This window comes from Ovis canadensis, chromosome 12, assembly GCF_042477335.2.
Source record: "Ovis canadensis isolate MfBH-ARS-UI-01 breed Bighorn chromosome 12, ARS-UI_OviCan_v2, whole genome shotgun sequence".
Classification (NCBI taxonomy): Eukaryota; Metazoa; Chordata; class Mammalia; order Artiodactyla; family Bovidae; genus Ovis; species Ovis canadensis.
The window spans coordinates 77,717,711-77,736,264 of record NC_091256.1 but is presented as its reverse complement, the minus strand read 5'-3'; the positions used below and the strand labels follow the sequence as shown (position 1 = coordinate 77,736,264).

At 38.5% G+C, this 18,554-nt stretch overlaps 1 protein-coding gene across 1 annotated transcript in view; it reads right to left on the bottom strand.

Moving 5' to 3' along the window:
- Positions 1 to 18,554, bottom strand: part of HMCN1 (hemicentin 1) — a 543,718-nt gene that overhangs the window by 375,364 nt on the left and 149,800 nt on the right. The window contains exon 4 of the mRNA XM_069546297.1: positions 17,529 to 17,651. Coding sequence (XP_069402398.1) covers positions 17,529 to 17,651 — 123 coding nt within the window. The remainder of the gene's footprint in view (positions 1 to 17,528; positions 17,652 to 18,554) is intronic.

Here is an 18,554-nt window from a genome sequence, read left to right as displayed (position 1 = left end):
AGGATGTTCATTCTTCTGTACCCCATATATTTTAGAGACCTGGGGTGGCTTTCTTTTTCCTCGCTACTTCTTGCCCCACCTCGAATAAAGCCCAGCTACTTTGAAAACTGTCTCAATGCATCTTTATTGTCCTATTGCTGCCATTCCTTATTTACTGAAGACTTTGGTACCTGGCCAGTTGCCTTTCTATTCCAAGCCTGTCAACACAGTCACTTCCACATTCACACAGATGATCTGTTACCTGCTTCTCAAATACCTTGACCTTCTCGCCTCTTGTAACATCACCACTTCATTACAGCCGCAGACTCCCACAGCCACATCAAGGGACTGGCTATCAACAAAGGTAGCCCCATACATCTCACTTTCTCACCATAGTCTCCAAATCCTCCAGACTTTATACATAGCCGCTCTCTCTGAAAGCATTTTACACCATGAGAATGTGTACTACACCTATTTTAAAATTGAATCCTTAAAGACTAACATATAGGAGATAGGCCTCAGCATTGTTGAATGAATAAATGAGTGAAGAGAATACAGCAAAAAATTAAGATATAAATAAGAGAATTGAGCACCAAAGAATTGATAGTTTTGAACTGTGGTGTTGGAGAAGACTCTTGAGAGTCCCTTGGACTGCAAGGAGATCCAACCAGTCCATTCTAAAGGAGATCAGTCCTGAGTGTTCATTGGAGGGACTGATGTTGAAGCTGAAACTCCAATACTTTGGCCACCTGATGCAGAGAGCTGACTTATTTGAAAAAACCCTGATGCTGGGAAAGATTAAGGGCCGGAGGAGAAGGGGACGACACAGGATGAGATGGTTGGATGGCATCACTGACTCGACGGACATGGGTTTGGGTGGACTCCGGTAGTTGGTGATGGACAGGGAGGCCAGGCGTGCTGCGGTTCATGGGGTCGCAAAGAGTCAGGCATGACTGAGGGACTGAACTGAACCGAACTAAGAGAATGACAGAGAGACAAGTAAAACTACCCTATGGCCACAGACTACATGAGACATCAGGTGAAGAAACGATGTGCTGACTGGGAAAGCTAGTGTGAAAACAGAATGGAAAGCATTTTAATAACTGACTGCAAGTCAGGAAGGGAAGGTGGCAAAGACAACTCACGCCATTTGGACTGGGATGAATACAAGAAGGGTGGTAATATCAAGAGCAAAGGGGAGCTCTAAAAATGAGCATGTCAAATGCACAGAGGAGCCTGGAGGGTACAGTCCAAAGGTCGTGAAAAGCCGGACATGAGCAGCAGCAGCAGCAGCAATGGATTTATAATATAAATCTAGACAGAGAGAAACGCCATAAGAAATTAAGTAGGATAAGGGGAACTAGAACAGAAAATGAAAAGTGCCATTTTAAATAATACTTCCAGGAAAAAGAGACATGTAAGTAAGGATCTAAATGAACTGAGGAAAGAAGAGAAACAACAGAGAAAGGAAGAAAAGCCTAAGTTATAATATCAAGAGAAAGGGTGTACTCAGAAGCTAGCCAAGGTTGAAAGACAGACATTTAGAATAAGAGAGGAAGACGTACCAGCAAAGGAGAAAGAGAAGCAATGGAGATCTACTGCAAAAGAACATCAACCATATTAGGGATGTTCAGGGCAAGGGGGTTTCCAAAACAAAAAACAGCCAAATGGTCTTCAGTGTCACATTTTACCAAGAAGAATCAAGACTGAGGTTAGTCTTTGATTACATGAATAGTTCTAACTGGGTGGAGAGAGTGAAAATTAAAATGCCAGAATAAATATGTATGAGGGGACAAAGTAATTACCATTCAACGAGTCTGGTGAAGAAGAAAGAAGCAAAATTTGGAAGGTGGAGTTTGGTTTTTGACTTTGGTTTTGGATGAGTGAGACCTGAATTATGTCCTCCCAGATTCCAGAATCTGGTATATTGAGACACTGGGTCTGTGTGTGCTTCATCCTTTCACTGCAGTATAGAGCCTTGATATAAACCTGGCTTGCAGTGTATTTGATTTTTTAACTGAAAATGCTTTCACTGTTTTTATTTTATTTTAAAAGTAATATATTCATTATTGTGAGGCTTCCCAGGTGGTGCTAGAGGTGAAGAACCCACTTACCAATGCAGGAGACTTAAATTATTTAAATTTTAAAATTCATTATCAAATTATTGAGTCAATATATTAATTTAATAAATATTATTTGAATGGATAATGGGCAAATTTTCACAAATGGGTTACAAACTATGATGACTTTCTTCCTATTCCCAGAATAAATTAATATTCAAATTTTAAATGGTTTTAACAAGACCATGTGTTTTTTCATAAGTTCATAATTTTAAAAGTTATTACAATATTCAAAAAATGGTATTTTTAAAGTAAATGATCTGTGTCTATTGAAGATTATAATTAAGAATTCTGAAAATCTTCTTTTTCTTTCTCTTCATTCATTCATTCACACCAAAGTTGTTTAAGTTATATGGTAAAAGACCTTAAAGTACATTTTTCTTTTGGGGTCTTTAGCAAAAAAGATAAAAGCCATTTGTAATTTTTGTCATAAAGCCAAATCATGTACAAAATGTTACAAGGGAGCTATCAAAAGTAGCTCATACCATTTCTCAAAATACTTTGCTTTTATAACCCTATTACAGCTGGTTCATTCCAGGAATGCATAAGGAAACCTGGAAAATATATGAAGCACAGACTCTGTTTCCATTTATTTACTCTAAATCACAAGGAAATTTCTTATGTAAAACTACCCTTACTTTGACTCTTAACTCTTTCATCCCCCCTTTGCCACTGCAGAAATAGAAGCAAAAAATTAAGACTGTCCCTGATGAATGTTTCTAATTTCTGCTGAAACAAACGCAAATAAGGATAAATCATGATATGTATTTGGCATTTACCTACATTTGCAACCTAGTATCTTCATGGAATTGCCCATCACTTCCCTAAATAATCCTACTGTTTTCAATGCTGTCTGTTGGTTCATTATACAGAAATATTAGAAACAAAATCATGGGTTTTCTTCACTCTTTGTATTCAGTACATGTATTCAATTCATGAAATCCCTTCCATCCAGTTCAGTTCAGTTGCTCAGTCGTGTCCGACTCTTTGCAACCCCATGAATCGCAGCACACCAGGCCTCCCTGTCCATCACCAACTCCCGGAATTCACTCAGACTCATGTCCATCGAGTCAGTGATGCCATCCAGCCATCTCATCCTTGGTCGTCCCCTTCTCCTCGTGCCCCCAATCCCTCCCAGCATCAAAGTCTTTTCCAATGAGTCAACTCTTCGCATGAGGTGGAAAAAGTACTGGAGTTTCAGCTTCAGCATCATTCCTTCCAAAGAAATCCCAGGGTTGATCTACTTCAGAATGGACTGGTTGGATCTCCTTGCACTCCAAGGGATTTTCAAGAGTCTTCTCCATCACCATAGTTCAAAAGCATCAATTCTTCAGTGCTCAGCCTTCTTCATAGTCCAACTCTCACATCCATACATGACCACAGGAAAAACCATAGCCTTGACTAGACGGACCTTAGTCAGCAAAGTAATGTCTCTGCTTTTGAAAATGCTATCTAGGTTGGTCATAACTCTTCTTCCAAGAAGTAAGCGTCTTTTAATTTCATGGCTGCAATCACCATCTGCAGTGATTTTGGAGCCCCCCAAAATAAAGTCTGACACTGTTTCCACTGTTTCCCCATCTATTTCCCATGAAGTGATGGGATGGGATGCCATGATCTTCATTTACTGAATGTTGAGCTTTAAGCCAACTTTTTCACTCTCCTCTTTCACTTTCCTCAAGAGGCTTTTTAGTTCCTCTTCACTTTCTGCCATAAGGGTGGTGTCATCTGCATATCTGAGGTGATTGATATTTCTCCTGGCAATCTTGATTCCAGCTTGTGTTTCTTCCAGTCCAATATTTCTCTTGATGTACTCTGCATATAAGTTAAATAAGCAGGGTGACAATATACAGCCTTGACATACTCCTTTTCCTATTTGGAACCAGTCTGTTGGTCCATGTCCAGTTCTAACTGTTGCTTCCTGACCTGCATATAGGTGTTTCTCAAGAGGCAGGTCAGGTGGTCTGGTATTCCCATCTCTCTCAGAATTTTCCACAGTTTATTGTGATCCACACAGTCAAAGGCTTTGGCATAGTCAATAAAGCAGAAGTAGATGTTTTTCTGGAACTCTCTTGCTTTTCCCATGATCCAGCGGATGTTGGCAATTTGATCTCTGGTTCCTCTGCCTGTTCTAAAACCAGCTTGGACATCCCTTAAACTGCCTTTTAAAGAAACAAAATCATATGCTTTCTCCAGAGGTATTAAACCACTTTTAAGTGATACAATTATTTCTGCCAAAAGTACTCACCAACTCTTTCCTTGCAACATGTATCTAAACATGTGTTTCATATAAAAGTTATGATTTTTTTTCAAATAAATAGTAATTATATAAAAGGACTTCTGGATAGGCAATTAACAAAAGAAAATTAGAAAATTATATAAACTCTTCTATGTCTAGAGATTAATGATGTCCAATTACCTCGGGCCAAACTATTTAATTATAATTATTAAAGATAACTACTAACAGTACCTCTTGATCTGGAGACAGTGTGTAGTAACCAGATATTTTTATCCCCCACTTCTATGATAAACGGAAGACTGACGTTTGGTATCCTGGGCATATAGATGTCTTGGCCAGATGGAGCAACTGGCCTAGACATTCAGAAGCTTTTTAGGTAAGAAGGGACTAAGATTCCAAAATTCTTCAAAGATGCAAAATTAGGTCCTTTTCAAAATAATTAAGACACATGATCTCACTAAATTTTTACCAAAAAAAGTCTTGCTGTCTTTAATGATTCCTAGGTTGGACAATTAAATGTAATTGGCTTTCTTTTTTCCCATTTTTTTTTCACTAAACTATAGTTGATTTACAATGTCGGGTTAGTTTAAGGTATAAAACTTAGTATGTACATGTATGCCTATGTATGTATATGTGTGCCTACTAAGCCACTTCAGTCATGTCCAACTCTTTGTGACCCCAGGGACTGTAGTGCTCCAGGCTCCTCTCTCCATGGGATTCTCCAGTCAAGAATACAGAAGTGGGCCCTTCACCAGGGATATATGTGTGTGTGTTTGTATATATACACACACACGTATATGAAAAGAAAGTGAAAGATAGTATTAGCCACTCAGTCATGTCTGACACTTTATGACCCCAGGACTGCAGCCTACCAGGCTCCTCTGTCCATGGCATTCTCCAGGCAAGAATACTAGTGTGGGTTGCCATTCTCTTCTCCAGGGGATCTTCCTAACCCAGGGATCAAAGTCAGGTCTCCTACATTACAGGCAGATTATTTACCAAGCGAGCCATCAGGGAAGTCCCATATATGTATGTATGTACATGTATATATACATAAATGTGTGTGTATATACTTATATATATGTATGTATATTTACTTTTTCAGATTCTTTTTCATTATAGGTTGTTACAAGATATTATAGTTCCCTGTGCTACACAGTAAATCCTTATTGCTTTATAACTGCTTTCTTAACAATAATATAAATCTTTATAAAATATAGTATTTTTTGAAACAACAGGTATATAACCTCTTAAATGTTTTAGTTCTCTTGTTCTTTCTGAAATAAGATCGGATATACTCTGACATATATATTTTATGTGTGTACATAGATAATGATGGAGAAAGTGTACCTACTATGTTAACATAGACATATGCTTTCTCTATAAACAAAAAACTCTGAAATGAACATTTAACTTTTAAATAGATAAAATATGAAAGGAAATATCCAAATTGTTGAGGTTCTATGAAAATGGCTCAGTAGAATTTTATCTGCTTCAATAATTTTCTTCATATTTTCTTGTGTTCCTTTGTGGTTCCCAGTTGAAACTCTTCAAGAGATCAAGATCAGTGATTTCAGAGGGTAATTAGTTGTTTCAGTTTTAAATATCAAGCATTTGGGACATTTTTTTCTCCCAACTTAAATCTTTAACTCCCATCAAGTCTTCTAAATGGAGAAAACAGATTGTTTCTTTCAAGTCAGTGCAGATTTGAATAAATTTTTCAAAGACTGAGATTGACACTATAACTTTTTGACAGGTAAGACTCCTACAAATCTAGAATTAGATATGCAAGTAACTGATTAAATTAAAGACATCTCAGTCAAGATCGATAATTTACTTCAGCTTCTAATCAAAATGGAGAAGAAAATGGCAACCCACTCCAATATTCTTACCTGGAAAATCCCATGGACAGAGGAGCCTGGTGAGATATTGTCCATGGGGATACAAAAAGTCAGACACAACTGAGCAACTGAACAAACATCAAAATAGAATCCGTTACATTGTTCACCTCAAACTATCAAAACACTGTTAACTGGCAATACCCCAATAAAAAACAAAAAGCATTTAAAAAATTTGCAATGCACATTAAAAAAAAGAATCAGTTAAGTAAACAAGTTTATTTCTTTTTCTCCTTATTTTCATCTTGTTAAATACATATAATCTATTAGCTAACATTTGCCCTCAATTTTTTTTTTCTTTAAGGAATGTTCTTTCAGGCATTTATAACAGCTTCTTTTCTGCTTTCTCTTTGCTTTTTTGGTATTTTAGAAAGAAAATTCAGTGAGTGGTATCCATTCGTTTTCTGAGTTTTGTAGACAAGTAATGCCAGAGATGACATATCACGACCGTCTTTACATTTCATAGCCAGAGATTTTTGTTTCATGGGTATGACTCCTGTGGCCCTTATAGAAAGTACCACCACAGTTTGTAACTAGTGCTTCAAACAGTTCCCAGAGCCAACATGGAAAATGAAACCATGAAATGCAAGGTGGAATTCTCATTTTCCTTACAGAGCATATCTTTTAAATACTCCCTATTCCCCAGTATTTCACATTGGAGAAGGGCTCTTTCTGACTTTTGGTATATTTTGCCTAAATAAGATTCTATTGAGAACAGTCATCTTTTTCCTCCCACATGCAAGAAATATGTACTATGCATACTTTAAATGCCATCTTGAAAAACTGTTCCCATTCTCAGAGGCCTGTGAGCAATAAATAGTTTTTTAAACAATAAATTATGTTATATTCTTTTTTTTTATAAACAACTGAAACCATAAAGTACACATGGCTTCATTTAACCATCTTGGTGACCTGTAAAGCACTCCCAGGTGCCCTGGAGAGATAAGACAGTGACAGGAGTGTGTGTATCCAGCACACACTCATGACAACATGTCAATCGGCATAATAATAAAGGAAGAAAGCATTCCATTGGAACTAAGGTATGTATTCCTTTTTTGGTATTTTTGTGGATGTAGAGATATCCATATTATTTTAAAATATGAGCTCTGAGCTCTCCACTTCATTTTCAACACTTAATTAGGTGAATTCAAAGAAGGGATAAGTGGAAACACTTATGTATTCTTTTCACACATTTCCAGAAGCTTTCTAGATGTTATAACTGTCTCATACATTTTCAAATTTCAGAGGAAACACAGTAATCTGTACCTACTTATTTTTAAGGTCAGCAAGGTTATGTTTTTGAAATAATGACTGGAGTGAAACTTGAAACAGAGGAAAAGAAAATGGCAGATACCTCATTTTGGAGCACTAACTGTTCAAAACCCTGGGTTTCAGAGTCTCATCATTAAGTCCATACACGGAAAGCTCTCATTCTGAATTCTAATCACAAGTAGCCTTTAGCAATATTGCAGGAAGGGTCTGTGCTGAATTTATCCTCCAGCGAAAGCTTACAGCTTTTCTAATATCAACACTGACCTCAATGAAAAGGAGTATAAAATTCACAAGAGAAATAAATCCAGTAATTTCTAATCAGTGAGGCTCTTGGTTGCCAGGTTGTTCATATTTTTCACCTGATTAGTTGCCAACTGCCACGTCATTTTCTTGGGTTTCAGTTACTGCCTCTGAAATATCTAGTAAATGCAACTCTTCCTTCCCAGTGGAAACACGTAAAGATGTTTTCTTTAGAGTCTCAATACATGTTACATACAGAAAGATGGTCATCTGTTCTGTCTTCCTCCAGAACTCCATGAACCTGTCTGCTCCTCAGCTCCAGGACACTTCTCCACCTAATCACCTACCCCTGCTTCCTTCCATGCAGGGCATCCAGGGACTCTTCCTATGTTCCTCTCTTCTCTGCAGCTGCAACTACACAGGCTGACTCCAGGTAGACTCTCGAGCAAGTGGGATTTATTCTCTTCGGAGCTTCCTGACAGTGCTAATCATGTTATTATTATCGCTAGTGTTTTATAGGTTACAAATATGGTTAAATGAGGCCATGGGTTCATTTGCCGGGGGGGGGGGGGGGCAAAAAATAACAAAACTTACTGTTTAAACATTTTTCTAATGCCCATAGATCTGTGATGATTAAAGGAATGCACTCAGCATAGTGCCTGGAATATAATAAGCACTCTCTAGGGGTGACCTATATTATTATGACTATAATTGATATTATTATTATTCCCACAATAAGCAGTTAAACCCTTTAAATGGTTTTACTGCGATGTGAAAATAAAAAATATGACAAATACAGGGCAACTGTAAATATTTGAGAATCTCACAAAACCTTTATTTACTAGCCTGAGTTCATTCTCCCTTATGTATTTATTTGTAAAGGTGGGGTTCACCAAAATACCCCACAGAAGGACATCCCAAGGACCTATAATAAAAGCAAAATCATAGGTTCTCTCTGGCGTAGGAGGACCTCCAGGCTCACTGATTTCCATTTTCCTGGGACTCTATTTGGCTTATTATATGTGTCCCTTATTTTATTTAAGCTTCACGGCAGTCCTGTGAGTTAATTACTATGCCTGTTATCACATGAAGAAAGTCTCAGAGAAGTTACAGAAAGTTTCCAACTAGCTAAAGGCAGAGTACTCATTTAAATCCAGATCTCCTGGATCCTAAAGCCCCATCATAGCATGCTGCCTTTGGTTATCTCAACACAGATGGACGCTAAATACATATTTGTTTTAGGAAAAAATGTTAAAACGTTGCTGGAATATTTTGACTAAAATACATCACTAAATAAAAATAATAAGTTAGTATTTATTGGTATGGTCTTCTTAGCAGCAGCAGCAAACACAATAACTTTGAGATAGGTACTATCATTCTCCTCTTTTTCAAATGAGGAAACTGAAAGAGAAAGACTTAGGTAACATCCCCTGGCTGGGATATGGGTCATAGTCCCAGGGCCTGGAGTCTTTACTGCACAGTTCTGCTTGTGCTGGATACTTTGATTTTGCCCCTCCAGATCAATTCTCTGCCCTTCTCCATTAGGCTCTGCATCCAGGGATGCTGACCTTTAAGAACTGCTTCACTAGGGGCTCCATGGTCTCCCATCTTCCAGTTAGACTGGGTGAAATGAAAAGCGTGAAGAAGGATTCTCCAGGCTTTATCCTCCACGGCTGCAGTTTGCCTGTCAGAGGATCTCAACTTTGATCTCCCTGGGCGCTGGTCCAAGCTCTCTCCTTTATTGTTGCTGGACTCTCAATGCTTCACCATTGCCTGCTGGCTGCGCTTAGCCCTGCCCACACCTTGGTAGTCTGTTATTCACTAAACTTTCTTTTGTCCCTGCTGAGTGAGCCATCTCTTTTCTGCTCAGATAATTACTGATATCCTGCTTCTTTAATCATTCTTAGAGTAAAAATTCTGGGATGACTTCCCTCTCTCCTTGCTGCGGTAATAAAGTTGATGGTAAACTCCCAGAGCACGTTGGCTTCAGCAGTGGCTGGGACAGTCTTGCCTACAAAGCAGGAGAACTTAGAACTGAGATTCCAAACACCTTGGACTTTTACCACCCTGCCATTTATTCAAAGAAAAGTAGACAGCATTTTCAGTGCCTTTCCAATCCCTTCTAAAGTAGAGGGTAGTCAGTTTAGATCAGATGCCCAAGTCTATTGTGCTGGGTACTATTTGAGGAGGGTGAAAAATCTGCCTTAAAACTCAACATTCAAAAAACTAAGATCATGGCATCTGGTCCCATCACTTCATGGCAAATACATGGGGAAACAATGACAGACTTTATTTTCTTGGGCTCCAAAACCACCGTGGATGGTGACTGCAGCCATGAAAGTAAGACACTTGCTCCTTGGAAGAAAAGCAATGACCAACCTAGGCAGCATGTTAAAAAGCAGAGACATTACTTTACCAACAAACTTCTATATAGTCAAAGCTATGATTTTTCCAACTGTCATGTAAGGATGTGAAAGCTGGACCGTAAAGAAGGCTGTGCACTGAAGAATTGAATCTTTTGAACTGGCTTTTGGACAAGACTCTTGAGAGTCCCTTGAACTGCAAGGAGATCAAACCAGTCAATTCTAAAGAAAATCAGTCCTGAATAGTCATTGAAAGGACTGATGCTAAAGTTCCAATACTTTGGCCACCTGATGCAAAGAGCCTACTATTGGAAAAAGATCCTGATGCTGGGGAAGATTGAAGACAGGAGAAGGGGATGACAGAGGATGAGATGGTTGGATGGCATCACCAACTCAATGGACATGAGTTTGAGCAAACGCTAGGAGTTGGTGATAGACAGGGAAGCCTGGCATGCTGCAGTCCATGGGGTCACAAAGAGTTGGACACAACTGAGTGACTGAACGACAACAACTATTGAAATTTCCCTATTTGCTTAATCTCATGTGGCTCTATCCTATCTTCAATGAAGAAACTTCAAAGATCTTCCTTTCCCAGTGTTCAGTGGGCTGACTAGCATCAGGTAGCTCAACATGTGCTGAACAAATGAATCAGGATGGAATATCTGATGCGTCACTTTACTGTTGAAACTGCATCATCTGATAAAAACAAAAGAGGTAATCAGAACCAAGATTCACCACGGTTATGGGTGCAGTTACATGATAAAGAATGTATATGTCCCCTACATTCCGACATTTACAGTCAGCAGTAGTTTAACCCTGAACAAGATGGTCTGCCTCCCTATGCCTCTTCCCCTCATCTGTGAAATAGAGGTGATGTTCATGGTCTCTTTTTTTCAGACTTACTTTTTATTGAAGGATAATTGCTTTACAGAATTTTGCTGTTTTCTGTCAAACCTCAATCTCAGTCAGCCATAGATATACATATATTCCCTCCCTTTTGAACCTCCCTCCCATTTCCTGCCCCATCCCACCCCTCTAGGCTGATACAGAGGCTCTGTTTCATGGTGTCTTTCTTATAGGCAGTAGTAAGGATTAAGTGAAATGAAACGAAGTAAAATAAAATTCAGCTCTTTCTTAGAGGCCATAGCAAGCACCCAATCATTCTGATCTGGTATCATTTTCTTAATCACACAGCATATTTTCTTACGCTTAGACCAAAGAAAGGAGTTACAGGAGTCTTTCATGTCTGAAAGAAAATCAAGAGGAATATGTCTATGCCAAACAGAGTAGCACAGGGCACCACTCCAGAAGAAAGCCCTGGGTATTAAAAAGGAATGTTGGAATTAAAACATCCTACACTGACAACCTGCAAGTTATATGATAGGATAGTCATTAAGATATATTCTCATGGGACTTCTAAATATCATCATTGATCTCTTTCAAAAATGTAAAGTTCCTGACAATTATTTATTTAATAAAATTTATTTCTGCTATAACATTGTCAGCTAGCCAGCATTACTTAGGAGTGGGGAATAAAAGCAATCTACAAGTGTGGGATGTAGAGGGAGAGGGTTTGGGGTGGGGGGTTGGAAACGGAGATATTTGAGGACATCAGCTGGAAGAGGTGGAGGCAAAGGACTGGGAAACAGAACAAGTGAATTACCCACTGGATGATGGATCTTTTGTGTTAGGTTCTTGGACACAAGAATATAACATCTGTGGGTAACTCTGAGATTTCAAACTTGGACTTAAACCTAGGAAGCATTAATTGGATCACTGACACTCACCCAGTTTACAAAGAAATGAAAGACTCAGACTGTTCAGTTCCTTCACTGTCTTCAAAGGTGAATTAAGTACATCTTTGACATGTGTCTTAACTTGTATTGCCAAAGAGTAATACCACACAATGATTTATATATCCCTGATGCTCAGCCAAATACTTCCTTTTCTTTGGTTTCTCTTTTATGTTAAATAAAGATGAAAGATACCTAGATCTTCTCCAAAAAAATGAACAGGAAGAAAGAAAAAAACTTCAAGTAATCTCGAGAGAGTTGACACAAAATATAACCTGCTCATTTAGGAAACTGATGAAATGGGTTAGGAGGATAAAGCATAATACTCAACAGATTGCTTTGGAAACAAAAGATGAAAAAAAATCACTCTATTAAAATGAAAGGACTCAGTATGTGTATGACTTCACCACAGTTCTTATACCTATTAAGTGTGCAGACATCGTTATAGCATCTAAGTTCCTTAGAGTTTAGAATATTTACATAATAGGAGAATCTGGAACAATTAGAAAAGGGAAACGGTTAAATTACATGCTAAAATTTTCGCAAATCCAATTTTAACATTGTCATTCTGCTTTTTGTTTAAAAAAAATCATTTACTTTGGTGGCTTTAAGGAATATATTGGCTTATGGGGCTCCAGAAACCCCTTCAGAATATCTCTTTTACATACATCAAAAAAAGAACCATCTCTCCAGCCTCTTCCCAGACTGTCACACTCAAACTTATTTCCCAGCAACAACAACGAACCATCTGGTTTCTAACAAACACAGTGGCACAATTTCCCTACTTTGAAAGCAAAATAACAACACTATAAGGATTAAAGCAATACTAGTTAACATTTATTGGGCACTTACCCTATATTGGAACTTGGGAGGAACATTTCATATGCATTATCTCATTTAATATGATAACAACTTCCTGAAATGTATAATTCTACTATCCCCATTTTACATTTACATATCCCCATTTATCCTTTCTTTTACAAAGAAACTGGGACTTACAGAGACCATGTCACCAAAAAATACAGAATTCTTATCAGTTAGGAAGACTTCCTTGATAGCTCAGTTGGTAAAGAATCTGCCTGCAATGCAGGAGACTCCAGTTCAATTCCTGGGTCAGGAAGATCCGCAGGAAAAGGAATAGGCTACCCACTCCAGCATTCTGGCCTGGAGAATTCCATGGACTATACAGTCCATGGAGTCACAAAGAGTTGGACATGACTGAATGACTTTTCACTTTCACTTTTCACTTTTATAAGTTAGGATGCGTTTATTAGTAAGGTACCATAATGTTCAACTCTAATTGTCTTAAACAAAAAGATTACTTCCCTAATTCTTGGGCTTAGAGGTAGGATGGTCTGAATGTTCACTTAATCCAAAGGCTCTGGACTTCCTTAGCTCTTTAATCCCCCTCATATTTATTTCAACCTCAGATTTGTATGAAGATGCCTGCACCAAACTTGGGATTTACATCCATGCAGGACAATATCCAGAAAATATCTTTTCCAAGAGACCCTTAGCTAAGTCTCTTTTGAGATTTAATGACCTTTCATGAACCACCTGAAAGGGGGATTGGAATTGCTATGGTTGACATAAAGTCCATTCCTGTTGGCATTAAACTCTAGCTTATAAAAATGGGCAGTTTTAGTAATGCTTTTATCTAGTCCTCTTCTGCCTAGCTGAACTTAAAGATCAGAGTATCAACTGATAATCTAAGAGAAGAAGACTATTAACATAGCATGGGTTAAATTTCTGTGATATATCTACATCCATACAATTTTCTGTAATTTATACCAAAATTTTTAAACTGTTATTCCTATAAATTATTCGGTAATTTGGACCATAAAGAAGGCTGAGTGCAGAAGTATTGATGCTTTTGAACTGTGGCGCTGGAGAAGACACCTGAGTCCTTTGGACTGCAAGATCAAATCCTAAAGGAAATCAACCCTGAATATTCATTGGAAGGACTGATGCTGAAGCCGAAGCTCCAATACTTTGGCCACCTGATGTGAAGAACTGACTCACTGGAAAGGACCCTGATGCTGGGAAAGACTGAAAGCACAAGGGGAAGAGGGCAGCAGAGGATGAGATGGTTGGATGGCATCACCAACTCAAACGACATGAGTTTGAGCAAGCTCCAGGAGATAGTGAAGGACAGGGAAGACTGGTGTGCTGCAGTCCATGGGGTCACAAAGAGTTGGACACAACTGAGTGACTGAACAACAGAATTCTTTCTTAGGACTACGCATCACCCCATTTGTTTAATAAGAAAGTCTGTACCTCTGTAGGGCTTATAATCTTCATTTAAGACAACAGTTTTTTCAATTTTTCATAAATCAATTTTCTATGAGGGTATGAATATAAATTATCACACTAATGGGACAGACAAGGTTATAGTCTAGCTCTGGGACCCAATCCTAATAATGTCCTATGTTTGTCATCATTTAATCACTAAATCGTGTCTGACTCTTTATGACCCCATGTTTTGTATTTTGTAGCTCACCAGACTCCTCTGTCCATGGGATTTCCCAAGAAGATTCTGGAGTGGATTGCCATTTCCTTCCAAAGGATCTTCCGGACCCAGGGGTCGAACCTGTGTCTCCTATACTGGCAGGTGGATGTTTTACCACTGAGCCACAAGGGAAACCCAACAATAAAGTTCTAAGGTTCTCCCTAGAAGTTTCAGTTCAGTCGCTCATTCATGTCCGACTCTTTGTGATCTCATGGACTGCAGACCCGCCAGGCCTCCCTGTCCATCACCAACTCCTGGAGTCTACTCAAACTCATGTCCATTGAGTCGGTGATGCCATCCAACCATCTCATCCTCTGTCATCCCCTTCTCTTGCCTTCAAACTTTCCCAGCATCAGGGTCTTTTCCAATGAGTCAGTTCTTTGCATCAGATGGCCAAAGTATTGGAGTTTCAGCTTCAACATCAGTCCTTCCAATCAATATTCAGGACTGATCTCCTTTAGGATGGACTGGTTGGATCTCCTTGCTGTCCAAGGGACTCTCAAGAGTCTTCTCCAACACCACATTTCAAAAGCATCAATTCTTCGGTGCTGAGCTTTCTTTATACTCCAACTCACATCCATACATGACTACTGGAAAAATCATAGCCTTGACTAGACAGACCTTTGTTGGCAAAGATCTAGAAGTTTATCCAATTTGTTTTGAGAATCTCCAAGTTACGCCTGCAGGTTCAGTCAGCTGCTCTTTCAAACGCACTAGGTGCCCGCTGACCATGGCCATGACTCTTCTCACCTCTTCTCTTCTGCAGTACCTTCTGCTGGGAACCACCCTGTCCTCTGGGCATGGTATACTCTGTTGCCATCAATGCCCCAGCCATCTGCACTGAATGCAACTACCACTCCCCCAAAAGCCTCGTAACCCCCTAAGTGGGTGGTATCCTCACTGATATGAGAGAGTGATGCTCTTCTCCACTATGCCCTACTTCATGCTAATGATATTGACTGTACCCCAGAGTCTTACATAATCCCAGGTTAAAAACAACTCCAAATGTTGCCATTCCCATCATTAAGGTCAAGCACAAGGTCAAGGGACAAGAAACCTAGTTCCAGAGAGAGACACCTTGCACTCTTCTCCAACTTCAGGCTCCCAAACTCTCATGCAGATGTTTATTCAAAAAACTGTTAAGGTCTCCCCCTGTAGTTGTCAGACCTGCCCAGGCACTTCTGAATTGCTACAGTGGACATGGAAAGACACTTCCTTCATAGCATCCCTCAAAGCTCAGGGACGCTTCCCTCATAGCTCAGTCAGTAAAGGAAACCCGGGTTCAATTACTGGGTCGGGAAGATCCCCTGGAGAAGGAAATGGCAACCCACTCCAGTATTCTTGCCTGGACAATCCCATGACAGAAGAGCCTAGCAGGCTACAGTCCATGGGGTTGCAGAGTCAGACATGACTTAGTAAACCACTACAATGGACACAATACAGACTCAAGTCATAGTTTCCTCCAAAGGCTGTTTCTTACAAGAAAATCTGTTTACACTAAAGTAATATTCTTTGTTTGTATATCATATATTAATAAAAATATTTTAACTAAATTATTTATTCTAGAAACTTGCTATGTGCCATTAGTTCCTGCATGATCTAATAGGAACTCTTTAGTTATAAGAGAACATAGTGAACCATTTCTTTCAAGACAAGGATGTCTCATGAAATGAACAGAACTTGTTTATTGACTATATTCCCTGTGCTGTCCATTATATCCTTAAAACTTATTTATTTTATGCTTATTAGTTTGTACCTTTTAAATCCCTTCACCTATTTTGCCCTCTCCCCATCCATTCCCCTCCAGTAATCACAAATTTGTTCTCTGTGGGTTCGTTTCTATTTTGTTACATCTGTCCGTTTATATTATTTTTTTTAGAGTCCACATATATGTAAAAATATATGGTATTTGTCTTTCTCTGTCTTATTTGACTAAGCATAATATGCTCCAGATATTTTATATATATCTGGAGCATATCTATATCTATATATAGATATAGAGCATATCTATAGCCAAATTTTTATAAATATATAAATTTATATATAATATATATTATATATATATGTAAAATCCTGTGTTACAAAGAAAAAAACCCATCTTTTTAGCTCATATCAGAAACTTAAGTGTTTACCACATATTAGATCACAAAAAAAGAGGAAAATAACACACACACATCCACATGTATGTGTGTATATATACATATATATGAGTATGTGTGTATATATCTGTGGATATATTTATTTATATATCTGTGGATATATTTATGTATGTGTGTTTATATAAACACATACAATACAGTTAATCATGCTGTTATTCTTCCATAGTTAAAAACTGTTCATTAAGAAAAGTTTTAATACTAATTGCAGTAATGACAAACAAAAAAATAAAATTTGTATAGATACCCTAACCACATCAAATCAAACATGAATTATGCAAATGTAATATCTTATCTTTTTTCTGGCATGTCCCTAGAAACTTACCTGGGAGCCAAATAAGTAAACAAAATTTTATCATCACAGGTAGGGTCAAAGCAAGGTAACAGAAAGAGAGACTCATGACAAGTATACATATCTCAAACACAATTTTAGAAACTACAAAGATTTTCTTAATGTATACATTATAGACTATCATAAAAATTTTTAGGTAAGTATATAGTTATTGGGCAATAGTTTTTATTTTTTATTTTAGAGATCAAACTCCATTAGAATAACTAACTTCTTATATTCTAGTTTAGTGAACAAATGTAAAATGAGTCAAGGAAGAGTCAAATCAAACCTCATTTTACCAGTTATCCAAAAGCTTTACATGAGAAATACAAAGTAACCTTACTAAACAATAAAAGCTACAAAAATTTTCAAGTTCCACTACATGAATTTTAAATAAATGTATACTCAAATCTAAATAATTTATCAGTATAGCATAACACTGTCTAGAAATTAATACCAGATAAACCTATGTTTCTGCACATCAGTTTAATGCCTTTATTAACATGTGGCCCAGGGGGAAAAACCTTTTTGCTTGAGTTGTTCTTGAAATCAAATCTGATACAATTAGGTTTGCCCAACTGATGTTGATAAGGTAGTGAATAATAAAGTAGACCCACTTTATTAAACTGACCTCATTCACTTGTTTTTTGTCGAGATGGAACACTTGACCAGAACTTGTAGAGGCAATTTCTTCATAGACTCTGTATCCAATATGGCTTCTGTCATCACAATCTCCAGTAAGCACAAATACCACCTACAGTTAAAAGAAAAAAAAAAAAGAAGATAAGGATTTGGGGAAATCACCATATGGTTATTGAGCACTTACTGTATATTAACATACTGCCAGGCAAGGGGGTGGTGGGGGCGGTGGCGTGTGTGTGTGTGTGTGTGTGTGTGTGTGTCTTCCTTCCTGATTCACACAATTTACAGGTGATCTTGAAGTAAACCTTACAAAAGAGATAAAGTTTACTTTGTCATCTTTGAATCAAACCTTGGAAATCTGACTTGTTTTGGCCACAGTTCAGTTCAGTTCAGTAGCTCAGTCGTGTCCGACTCTTTGCAACCCTATGAATCAATCGCAGCATGCCAGGCCTCCCTGTCCAACACCAACTCCCGGAGTTCACCTAAACTCATGTGCATCGAGTCAGTGATCCCATCCAGCCATCTCATCCTCTGTCGTTCCCTTCTCCTCCTGCCCCCAATCCCTCCCAGCATCAGGGTGTTTTCCAATGAGTCAACTCTTCACATGAGGTGGCCAAAGTATTGGAGTTTCAGCCTCAGCATCAGTACTTCCAATGAATACCCAGGACTGGTCTCCTTTAGGATGGACTGGTTGGATCTCCTCGCAGTTTTGGCCATAAGAACAAGGCAAAATGCACATTCTACTGGTTCCAAACTGACACTCAAGCTGCTGCTGCTGCTAAGTCACTTCAGTCGTGTCCGACTCTGTGCAGCTCCATAGATGGAAGCCCACCAGGCTCCCCCATCCCTGGGATTCTCCAGGCAAGAACAATGGAGTGGGTTGCCATTTAGTCCTTCAATGCATGAAACTGAAAAGTGAAAGTGAAGTCACTCAGTCATGTCCGACTCGTAGCGACCCCATGGACTGCAGCCCACCAGGCTCCTCCATCCATGGGATTTTCTTGGCAAGAGTACT